The following is a 13,090-nucleotide window of genomic DNA, read 5'->3' as shown; positions in this document are numbered from 1 at the left end:
CAGCTTGTTCTTTTTTATTTAATTTGTATTTTAATTTCATCAGACATTTCAAAAATTTGTTTCAAAAACGGACATTGAAAAATCAGTAGTATATATCTTTCATGTCTTACTTATATAGGAAATTGTGAAAATTACGATAATAAAAAATTACAATATATCATTTCTCATCTTCTTGCCATTGTCTCAACTCATTTTCTCCCGACCATGCTAAAGAACGGACATGGTTGAGAAGGATCTGATTTCAGAACAGCTTTTTGTGTGCACTTATCTTGTTCATCAGTTATAACAACACAATTTGGGTCTTTGGTTGTTACGCGAGTTAACGAACTGAAAATAAAAATATATAGGTACATGCTACAAGAAAATTTATTCAAAATGTATTGGTTAAATAATAGTTTATTAAAGCCTATTGTATGTAAGTGGAAAAAATTTAGTTTGAAAAGATGTGCTTTCGGGTTTCAGGTGGCTGGAATCGCATTTCTATTAGTAAATTTCATTTCCTCGGAAACAAAATATTGTAAAGGTGAGTTCGAAAATATCTTGATAAAATTATAACCGTATATCAATGTCATAGAATTTCAAATTTTCCTTCTTAAAAAATGGAATTAAAATTGGGTGGTAAAAATTAAAATTACTATTTCGATCATTTCTGCATCATAAAGGCAATACTCACTGAGTGCACGTTGACCAAAGCTCACCGTCAATTTGGGAGCATGTGCACGTTTTACAATCTCCATCTTCATATTTTTCATCTACATCATGAGTCTTTCCGAGACTGTCTTCGCAACCAGGTTTAATGTATAAGGAAGATTGAGTTTCGTGGCAAATCATAAACAAGCCAAGCAAAATCAATGCCGCTGCCTTGAACATTTTGTCACCGGTATATAGCAGTAAATAAATTCTGAGAAGAGAGAGAAAAAGAGGAGAATACCCACGTCAAGTTTTCTGCTAATTTGGTATTTTTATACGCCTCAAGTAACTTACGGGGAAATTGTGAAAAACTTTCCCATCTTCAATACCTACTTAACTTGAAGTAAGAAATATTTTAATCGAATCATGTTTTGGTTACTATATTTAGCGGCCCGGTATAAATCGAATGTGCAAAACTAAGTGTAAAAACTGGCGTGAGATTATGTTTAATTCGCGTCAGATTATCTCCTGTGGATGGCATTGTTTCTACCATTTACAACCACGAATAATTTTTAAATAAGATAATATATTTCCGTTTCATGATTATAGACGAATTGCTTAACAAATAATCCAATCAGCTGTTTAATATTGGCGGAAACATTCTTCAACTTTTCACCACGTTGACTATCATTGCACACTTTCACATATTTGACCACTTTGATAAGCAGGCGGGAAATCGATGATTATAAGATGAACTTGGTACTCATTCTCAAAAAAGTAACCACTATCGCTACATTTTTTACTGCAAATTCACGATATTAATTGTGTTTGCTATTACTGATTTCCTTAACTTTCATCGTGAAGCGAACAAAGCTTCGTGAGTTTCATTCTTTCGCAATTTTTCACGAGTCGAGGAACGTCGGTTTATGTGAAAGATATTTTGCTTTGCCGACAGATTTATATGAACTCACTAATTATATTTCTTCTACGCTTCTATTTCTATGTTTATATTTCTACGCAAAATTAATGACGGCGTCTACCGGTTTGGCTTGCATTAACCATATCCGCGTCTACCTTGATAAAAATCACAATGGAAGGCGTTAATGGAATTCTCGAGTATTTACCAAGTAGGCGTCGTGAAGTTCTGTGATTGAGCTCCTACATTAACTACCATATTTGATTAAAAGTTCATGATGCGACGTGTTAAATTTTCATTGTTGTAAATGCTTTCTGCTTGCTAATATTAAGTCTAAAGTTTTTATTCAGATAAAAGGCGCTAATAATGCCGATCTGATTATACAGTATTCGTATATTTGAAGTTGTGTCGTTTATTGGCTTTTTGAAGCACTATTATAATAGGCGAATACACAAAACAAATCAAACATTTGTCAACGTGGATGTGAGCTTACACCATGAACGTGATGCTCTACCTACATGTTGGGGTGTTGCTATCACGTCGTTGAATCGTTTCTAGGTGTTCTTCTTAAATATAACGGGAGGGTAACTATGAATTAATACTAGGTATAAAATCACGAACTTAGTGAATTTTAAATATAAAAACTTATAACGAGGAGTGAAATTCGAGTCAAAATCAATTAAAATATAGCAGGACACTCAAGTTCAAAATTACGATTAAGAAAATTTCCTATAATGGGTTCACCATATAAAGCGATAAAATACAAGATACCCATTGAAAACAGAAAAATGTGTATATATATATTCAAAAATATCCTTACATATACTATGCTAACAGTATATATCATCCATAAACAGTTACAGGTAGCTATCTCAATTTTTTTTCACTTGATTATATTTCATTCAGAATCCTTAACAAAGTAATATCGAATATATGATTGTTATAACAAAACGGAAAATCTTCTAACTCCAACAAGTAAATCATAAATCTGTAAAATAATCAGATGATTTTGATTTGCCAGTTTAATTCAAACCACTTCCTACATCTTTGTATAGTCAATGAAACTATATCGATTCATTTCCACTTTATTTTCCAACTGCGCCGTAAGCTGGATATGGACAAGGCTGATTATCGTCCTCAATCAATAGAAGCTGATATTCACAGAGAACAGGATCCCATACGCGTCTACAATCCTTGTGGTAAACAGTTGGACGTGTCGCACTAAAATACAACAGATGTATCATGTACAATAAATAAATTGATACGTATTCAACTTCTACAGTTTTAAAAATGTATTAATAAAACGTTAATCTATCGAATGGCTTCTCTCCTAAGAGTGTTATTTGAAAAAATGGGTTTATCGATAAAGTTTTGATACCATTTCCAACAAAAATTTCTATAAATCATTTTTAGGGGGCATAATCGGCACCTGTGTACAGGTAAGTCGATATATATGCTTTTTTATGGAAAACGTCAATAGAACTGAAAAAAATAAAACATAATTATAGGTGATGGTAAGCGTGCTAAAAATATTTGTTGTATTCTGCCATCTTCACCTATTTCAAATATGGAAATAAGAGCTTTCATAAAATGCTACTTTATTGGTCTACAGACCCATTTTACGTTCAAACAAGCATTGTTGGAAATGTTATGACGTGCAAAAAGTTCAAGAAGATTTTGGAAGCACTGTACTGCAACGATAATGGATGGACTATCGACAGAGCTGGATTAATCATCAAGCAATATAACCACTAATGAAAAGAGGGCATCACAAAAGTTTCTATAGACAAATCTTGAATGGTGCCTCAGTTGAAATAAATTTGTGCTTATCTTTTGTTCAGAAGTATCACTCAAAACCCTATCTAAAAATCGACCCTTGACGATAGAAACATTATCTCTGTACTAACATTGTCCCTCTTGCAAATATTTTCATGTTATTTAGAGGGTGTTTTTGAGAGTTGGCACTTACAATCTGGTTTACATATTCAAAATCATCATTTTCATTAAAACTATTTGACCACGTGCTGATTACAGATTGGGCTGTCGCGGAGTTTGCGGGATGCATCTTTGAATATCGCAACTAAACTAAAGCTACTCGGAAGACATAATGACATCTGAGTTATTTGATTTACAACTAGTCTTTGAAAACACAATTGAAAACTGACAATTACAAGCAAAACAACAAAGGCAATGTTTACGATGCTTGGATATATGTCTGATGGGTTGCACAAACTACAATTGCTGATTTGGTCATTGTTATTGAAATAAGCAAAGAAATCGAATTTCGTGAAAACATCCATACTGAAACTTTCTCATCAAATTTCAGATAACATGAAACACTAGTTACATTATTATTGCTATTTTCATATAGGGCATCAAAGTGCATTATCATGGCCCCTGAAAGGTATGATACGGTCTTGGCTATACGTCACGGGGAGCATTGGCACGACAAATTACACAAAGTTAGGCCGTTAGTAGATTTTCCCAATAGCCAATTTCGAAAAGAATATAAACACTCCGAATGTCAGTCTGTTGATTAGTAGATGATATCGTATAGAGCGAGATCTTTCATGAATCAATACAATTATGCTGAAAGAAAAAAAACTATCAAAAGAGGAAACAAAGTGTGGGTTGGAGCTGATCCAGTTACCGGTTATATGTCGCAATTTGAAATTTATACTGGCAAAGCCGTGACCTTCGGTATAACTTTAAATGATCCTTTGGGAACAAGAGTTGTAATACCGCTCTGCGTAGGCATCAAAGTAGATGAATTTGAACCACTTTTTGTTGTATTTGACAACTTTTCCACCCCATACGAGCTCATTAACATGTTATTATGAATAAAAGGTACATCTGCAGCGACAGGCCGCCTATGAGAGTTTTGCCAGAGATGCGATTAAGCGCTTCCTAAATCCCACCGTGTTCTAGGCAATCTAGTGTTCGCCAAGTTTCATCAAAGGTAACGTATAGTAGAAAATGTTGGCATGGTTGCCAAACAGCATAGAGAATGCAGGTTGTGTTTGTACTTCAATTACCGATAAAATTTTTTTATCTAAATCTATCAATTGTTGCTCTATAATCGATTATATCTCTGTATGCTCTATATCGCTCATCTATTATTGTTGACGTTAACGAATACAATTTTAACAGTTGTTTTAAGAAAAAATTCGCGCTAAACTCCACTTATCCGTGTTTTGCAATTTTTCCAGCCGGGCCGTGGTAAGAATATTTTCGTTTTAGAGGGAAATGTAATTCCACCCAATTTACATCCGAAATCATTATATTAAAAAAAAAATTGTTGTACTAGTTTTCACGAGGCCCATTACAGAATAGCTAATAACCATTTTGCACGTTCAGTCCTTCATGTTCCGCCCAATGAAGGGTTAAAAAATGAAACACAATCATAGGTGATGATAAGGGTGCTAAAAATATTTGTTTCTTTCTACCATCTTTGTGCACATTCGGTGCAATAACAAAATGAAGCATACTTACGATCTGCACTCCGCGAAATGCATGTCTTCGTATATTTCGGAGCAATAACACTTGTGACAATTATAAAAAAACATTTCTCCACTCGGATGTTCAACCCCATAGTCGTCTTTGCAATCCGGTTTAACGGAGACAGCACACATACTTCGTTGCGTAAGCGCCAATACAAAGAATACTACAACGTAATATTGAATATTCATTTTCTTAGACGAAAATGTCAGCAAGAAATATATTTAATACCTTGCGGTTATTTGAGATGAATGCTGAAAATATAAGTTTTGATATGATGTTACTTTTTTCTATTTTTGAGGCTGCTAATTGGACTTAGATTTATCAAACAAAACAATTAATTATTGCAGCCATCGGTGAAAAATATTGTTTCTGGTTACGTATGAGCTTACTACACTGGGAACAAAAATCATCGTTCTAGTTATCTAGTAGGTCGGAATGGATATTTATATGCTAAAGTCTCTACTGTTGTGGTTTGTTCCACTAATAGATACCGATATCAATTGGCTATCATCAGTCATCCGTATCACGCCCTGACCGATGACGTGAATGGTCTGTATTTAATAGCTTAAACATGAAATATATATATTTATGTCTTTTATTCTTTCTTATTTCATCGGGTTGGAGAGCCGCAAGAAAATTGATGTGGAAACCGATATATTTAACAAATCAACTCTGACCCCACCTTATGAGCCAGGTAAATATTCAGGCAAAAAAATTTCTAACTCTGGAAACATTGGCACTCACCGGTCTTTTTCAAATAAAAAATATTTGCTCCGGATTATGAAAGGCTGAAAGTCAATATTAACTCCAATATCAGCAAGAATTGTTAAGCTCTAACTCAACGGGACAGTTAGTTAGTCTGAATAGCGCCCTGTAGATTAGAAATAAGCATTAAATAATCAAAAAGACCACGATTTTTTTTTATCTGATGCCTGATCTCAGCCAAGATAAATCCTTGAAGCTTCAGGTACGTCAGTACTGACTCGTAACTCCAATTAAGTTGAGACAGCGAAGTACGGCGTCCAGCTTTTGTAGCACGACACTATTGAGATTCATTCCAAACAAAAGTACAGTTAGTTGTTCATTAGCATCATGAATTCTATTAACAACGAAGTATTGCATGAAACATTTTATTTGACCGGAAAGGCGCAGCAAATTCACGACTCCGCAATTTGGAAACCAGCAATAAATCACAAGGTCCGATGCAATAAATTATTACTAATAATGTGGAAAATCAAAGCCTTATTGTTTCCTACGTGAAACGTCCCGAAACAAAATTATCGTACACAAGTAGAGTACGCCTTCCCTTGGTACAAACAACACGAAATGATGACGTGGTCGTGATTTGCTGTTGAAATATGTTTATTTCTAAGTCATCGCCAATGGCCCCACCTGTAAAAATAGTCATAAGCGAATAGTGTTATTCCTGTTTATAACTGTGAATGCAAATCAAATTTCAAGCCTCCAACTTCAATTTTTTTTATTTGTCGCGAATGGCAATCTTTCACCGCGATATTTGAAGGTAACTTCCAACTGCATAAAAATATGCTGCCAAATAGCCATATATATATATATATATATATATATATGCCTATTCATAGATAGTACACTAATATCGCTATCATTAGTTTATTATTTTTATTATTTACGATATTCAAAGTTGTTTGTCTATTCTATATTGAAATAGATCAGGGGTGGGCATGGTTTTTGGATCAGGGGCCGAAAATTTTGCCCACCTAAACTGGCTGGTCATGTAAGTATGTCGTAAAGAGTTACATTTTTTGAACAATGTTACAAAACGGAATTTACCCGCAATCCCAACAAATTCCTTGAGTTATTTTTAACTAAAACTTCAAAATTTGGTTTCAGTTTGGTCGTGGCATCATCAGGTGGGTCAGATTGAATTACCTGGCGGGCCGTACTTTTCCCATGTCTGATCTACTAGAGCTACATTACCCATTTTTATCGCGCTGTCAAGTGTCAATGCAGTTGGCAGTTTCTGCCTCGACGCTTGATTGCTAGTGACGATTAAACAGATATATATTTTGTTTTGATGGTATACACCTAATATGTGGATGAATATTTTTGATTGCCTTTGTGTACGTAATTTGAATTTCTTATTTCATTCTGGAAACGTGGGTTCTGTTATTCCTATATTTATATATGAGTATATTTTCTCCACTTCATCGCAACTGGAAAAGTTTACGCCGCTTTTTCTATTTTCCGATTTCTGTGCGAGACGCTCTCATAACAGAAAAACATTCGGAAGCACACACATGGCCATCATGCCAATGTGTGTAATTAAATCAATAGGTTGCTATGCTTTGAAACACGTTGCGGATATGACAAAACAATTTGCAGAGGAATGTGAAGTACGTATTGTTTTGCAGAAACCTAACGGAAGATATTGAGACAAAAATAATTATTATTCTGCGTTAAATTCGCTAACCCCTACCGACCTTAAAACGCTTGTATTCATACCTACGACTATGCCTTGATACTACATGATCCAATTCTGGAAGAAATGCAATGGAGAACGCTGTAAGCATCTGAGGTAAAAAGGTATGTAGCAGTATTTAAATAATCTAGATTCAAAATCCAGATGAAAATTTGGACCTCCTGAAGTATGCGCACCAAGATGGCGCACAACCTGAACTCAGGTTGTGTACCAGGTTAGGGTTCAGGTTGTTCGACATCTCGGTGCGCATACTTCAGGAGTACGAAAAATGTAATGTCCCTAGTACGCAGTATTTTCGTAATATTTTGATGCTCATACTGTAAGTGCATATATTCTCGATTATATTTCTATAAATTCTGCATGCAATAAATAAGTTTGATAAATATATATGCCTATTTTTCAAACTGGTAACACTTGCAAGTTACAATGTATATTCTTTGGTAATTTAACAATACCAAAGTTATATTTCTTGATTTATGCACAAATCATTCCATTACAAATTTGGTGAGGTCGCCGGCATCTTTACATTCGGAGAGAACAAGAGGTACCGAGTTCCATCCATATTCCATCGATGCCAATCTGTTTCTAGCAAGCAATATGCTTTCTACGCTTGGGTGTTGATCAGGAGTTGATAACCAGACGGCTTTCTCGTTGTGTTCTCCACATCTTAAAAGAAGGAGATAATTTTCGTAGTCGGTGAAGACAGCATGATGTTCATAGGTTGTCATTTTACTGTAATATTTGGACATATTTTCAGCGTCCGTTGTGGTATCTTTCACGTCCTTTGCTAATTCGGAATCCCAGTTATCAAAAACTCGATATTGACCTTCACTATTTCTTTGCAAGTAGGCTGGTATAACTCCATAAGTTTTATTTTTTAGATGATAATCGATGAGCAACATGATACCCCCGTCTTTTATTGATCTTAATCCGTTAATTCCATAACATCCAGGAAGAATGATGCTTGTGGATTTGACTGTTTCAAACCAACGACCATTCAAGCGATTCCAGTCTATCTCATGGTCAGATTTTACCAGGTTACAATCGCTGTGACTCGCTGGGGCAGAATTTATGCTCCCTGGAAAGAATAACAGAAGGGCGAATACATATTTCGAGTCAAACATTGCTTTCTTCTTTGTTCAAAAATCAAGTTACCCGATGAATGCAAATGAGAAGAACGCCACGAAGCAAATGAGGGATTGGGAATGTTTCATGACATTTAAAGTTCTTTGTTTATCCTTTATTGATCTAGAGCTCTGCAACTGACAGTTTCTGCCACGACCCTTGATAGCTGGAGGCTTGCAATGATATTCCGTTTCGATGGTATAAACCTAACATGCGGATGTTCATTTACATAGCCTACAACAATAAAAGCTTCTGGAAGTGACCTATAGATCTTTTTGATAGTCAAGTTTTCCGTTTGCGACCCCCCAACTTTAAACGTTATAAGTAAAGTGTTTATCTATACCATGAGCTCCTTCAATTTGGCTATACCGCGTCAAATTCATTTTAAAACGTGAACCTTGAAAGAATTTCTCCATCTAGTCTTCAGAAGAATGAGATTTACTGGTAGCACCGTATCTACTTCTCTGGGGTTTCAAAATTGATTTTATATATACTTTGTACAAAGGCCCGACGACGCTAAACCTTTAGATTATCGTAACTTACTGGTATCGGTACCCGGACTGCCGTAGCTTTATCAGGTCCTGTGACAATGATGATTTATGCGTCTTGTGCCAACGTGAGTTAAAATGCTAAATGATTCGACTCACAAATTTGTATTATCGAATCATTTACAGAAATTTCCCTTCGACAGTAACTTACCGTACCCAGTCTACAGTACGTCACCGGTTTTGAAAAACTTCCGACTCTCCCGTAGCACGCCCGGGAATTTACATTTTCCGATCTCGCCCTCTAGTGGCAGATATAAAATTACACTTTTGCTGCCGAAAAGTATGTTTGATTTAATCCAAGCAAATGGCCAGCATGTTAGAATATTGTTGGGTTAGGAACTTAGCCATAGAATAAATATAAAAACCAACATACTGCGACTGCCTTTTAATTAATACTTTTTGATCTAATATCGTCGATAACGAAGTCCTTGTATAGTTATTTATACTATCGAACATTTGATTTTGAATACAGAATATTCTTCAAATCGCACTAGTATTTAAAACATTGCCTTACCGCTAATAATATTATTCGAAATGGAAGAAAAATGTTTCGACGTCGATCCTCTTTACTATAAGTAACTGGGATCTATTTCAGAACTTTATTCTCTGTTTGAACTTGAATCGATCTACCTTGGTACTATTTACTTTTAGTATATGTATATATATATATATATATATATCTAATACGGTAGTTAAGTAGACATACCGTGCTAAAAAAGCGACAGTTATGTAGACGGAAAAATTGGGTAGACATTTTCCTGTCCGCTTAATTATTCCACGTTCCATAATTAAAACGTTTTGCGATTTTTTGCTGAAATCTCTTTTTCTCTGATAAAACAGTATCAAAAATAATATGTTCTTTCAATATTTTTAAAATATCTGCATATTTTCGCCAACTTTAAGGGGACAGTAGTTCTGCTGGTTTATAATCAACGGGTATAATTTTCGTACACTAAGCGGACATTTTGTTTATGCGAAAATCTTTTAATTTTTCGGTATATGTCTTTACGATTTTTGGAGAGTAGGATTGATAATTTTGATACAATAACTAGGCAGAACATGAAGATCGTTCGTTCCGTTTTCTTGCAATATAAGCTCAATAAACTGAAAAGGACCTCAATTCACAACTCCGTACTGAAGAGGTTTTGTGTCGCAATAGTAAAACTGTCGGGTTTGCCGAGAACTTTACCTACCTCGTTTGCCGTTTTGTTCGCAAGTAACCTGGACGCCGTGAGGGGATCGGGATCTTCATGAGTGCGTGATTGCAGAAATTTAGATAAAATAGAACAGTTGTGTTTGGAGAAGCGATCCAAGTCTTTTGTGTCAAGTGTTATCAATTACCCAGTGAGTTGAAGTCGAGTCATAATAACTTGAAACAAGGTTTTCAACGTCACCGAGGAATGCTGCTGGAAATCATCACTCATCGGATAAGGTGATTAGTCATAACGATTTTTAATATTAGGGCTACTATATTTTTGTTCTAAGTGATTCAAGAGTCTTGCTGCACACTAACACAATTATATTTACTATGTATGTCTGAAGAAGTCTGACCTTGGTCAGACGAAACGTTACAGAAATATAATTGCAGCAAGACTCTTGAATCACTTAGGATAGTTATCTTTACTCTTGCTACAGCATCCTTGCACTATATGCATACGGATCCGCCGACACAAAAGCATAGAAGAAGGATAAGTAGTTAGTCTTGCAGAAACCAAATCATTAGCATATATTTTTGTTGTTGAGATTTTTCACTTATTCCTGATTATCAAAATATAGACTACTGATACTGTTACGCTTTTACTGGTCATAGTTCTGATCTGACCATCAAAATATTGCTACGACTGGGTTTGCGTTTGTAAGAGTGTGTGATTCAGAAGGATTTCTAAATCCAGATGTCAATACAAACGAAGATTGTGAAAATTCAATGAATTCAAATTTTTCTCGAAACAGAAGGAGATACGAGAAGCGAGTGGTTGACGCCACTTTATATAGGTTTGTATAGCTTTGTATAAATAAAAATATCTAATACACTGCTTCATATTAGATTAGAATATATTATCTTCGGAAAACAGTTTTAAAGAATTGCATTGCTAGCAATTTTGTTTTGTGATTTGGCACATATCCCTGTGTTATTTTACCATCCTCATCTAGTTATTTACTGGGCTGTATTTTTTGTTCACATGTAAGTGATTCTCCAACGAGATGGCCTACGTTTCAGAACTTGGCAGACGGAAATGCGGGTAGTGATTCGGAGAACGCTGTGCCAGGAGGTGATTAAATTAGTTTGCTATGCTTGTTTTCAATTAAATACGGTATCTCAAATTGATACCAATGAATGGTAATAAACCAAATCATAATATCAATTGTAGCCCATCACAAATAGCACAGCTATCTACGAATACTTGTAGTGCACCGTTTAAAAACACTGTTTGGTGCTCCCGAAGTATTCGAACCAAGATGGCGGACATCGGAACGTAACATGGGTAACAGGTTAGGGTTAGGCGATAATTTTTTTCCAGTTTTCCTTATTTTAGTCCTATTATCAGTTCGAAGACTAGCCAAGAGCCTCCCGTAGTATTTAGACCTAAAATTATGGCCTAACCCTAACCTAGTACACATATTACATTCCGATGTCCGCCATCTTGGTTCGCATACTTCGGGAGCCCCACTGTTTTATTTGAGTAATAATGCAATTCCCCATTTCAAACACTTCGTTTGTTCGTTCAATCAAGAGTACCGTAATTCTGAATTGGACTAGAACACTGTGATGATGTTTTGTGGCTTATGCATGTATTTTTGACCAAAGTTTCAGATTGGTCAACAGAATACCGCACCATCTTCAGAATCACTTTCAATAAGCAATGTAAGTGACTTAAAAGAAAATCATATATACGGAAAGGAAAAGGGCTGTAAATCAATTCCAAAATAAGCTTCTAAATAAACGTGAACCAGAAAAGAAACGACGAAAAGAAAAATAATTGCACGGCTTTGTATATCTTGCGAGAAGTTTATTGTAAAGCTTTAAGACATCTCTGTATAATTCATAAAGATGAACCGGCAGTGAGCACATAATTTTGTATCTCCTCAAAAACTCAATCTAGTGGGCATATCCACATTCGTATACATACTTGGCATACATTTTTACTATTTAATTATAAATTCAAAATAACAGTCATGTTTTTGTACTCCGAGTTGGTGCAAAAATTTTGAATAAATTGTGCAAAGATTCTAAATTGATATCGGGGTTGAATAATTTCATGTTGATCGCTTATATAGTTGACTGTATAATCACTGCTAGACTTAGGCGCGCCTTGACAGGTAGACATTTGAGTCATAATTGGTGTAATGTTTCTCATTTTAGTTGACATGGCAAAATTTCATTTCGCATTTATAGGCCCCACTGAAAACGCCACTTAATTGAGCATTTGAGATATGTTGTGTGTAATGGTTCTCGATATTTTTTTAGAGAATTTCGTGTTTTAATTACATACCTTCTGAAATGTTCGGATGGTTGAAATTTTTTTTGAATGCTTCCTAATATTATTGTCATTCCAAAATATCATTTTGCATTTACATGACACACTTACGTAGCTGAGTAGATGACGATTTGCGATATATTTTCTGTATTGTTCCTCAATATGGTTTCAAAATTTTGTTTTATAATATTTGTCACTCTCAAGTCATCGGATAGATGAACATTTGAGATAAATTTCCACAATTTTCCACAACATTAAAATATGATTAGTATTCGAAATTTCGTATTTTAGTTATATTTCACACACTAAAGCGGTCGAAAAGGTTGACATTTGAGATATATTTTGTGTAAGATTTCTCAATATGATTTCAGGAATTGGTTTCAATAGTTGTATGCCACACTTAGGTAGTCGGGTATTCGGACATTTGAGATATATA

General features: G+C 35.0%; 1 protein-coding gene and 1 long non-coding RNA gene across 2 annotated transcripts; both read right to left on the bottom strand.

The window, feature by feature from the left end:
• Window positions 1–4: 4 nt before the first annotated feature.
• Window positions 5–922, bottom strand: LOC144422265 (uncharacterized). Its single transcript, XM_078112266.1, has 2 exons — window positions 674–922; window positions 5–327 (listed from the first exon to the last, which is right to left on the bottom strand). The coding sequence occupies exons 1-2, from the start codon at window positions 868–870 to the stop codon at window positions 189–191; spliced, it is 336 nt and encodes a 111-aa protein (XP_077968392.1). The 5' UTR covers window positions 871–922; the 3' UTR covers window positions 5–188.
• Window positions 923–1,437: 515 nt separating this feature from the next.
• LOC120326811 (uncharacterized) lies at window positions 1,438–6,492 on the bottom strand. Its single transcript, XR_005567462.2, has 3 exons — window positions 5,792–6,492; window positions 5,039–5,298; window positions 1,438–2,767 (listed from the first exon to the last, which is right to left on the bottom strand). It is a non-coding gene; the product is annotated as an uncharacterized LOC120326811 (long non-coding RNA).
• Window positions 6,493–13,090: the final 6,598 nt, after the last annotated feature.

This window comes from Styela clava, chromosome 4 (genome assembly GCF_964204865.1).
Source record: "Styela clava chromosome 4, kaStyClav1.hap1.2, whole genome shotgun sequence".
Classification (NCBI taxonomy): domain Eukaryota; kingdom Metazoa; phylum Chordata; class Ascidiacea; order Stolidobranchia; family Styelidae; genus Styela; species Styela clava.
This window is presented reverse-complemented; position numbering and strand designations above follow the sequence as displayed.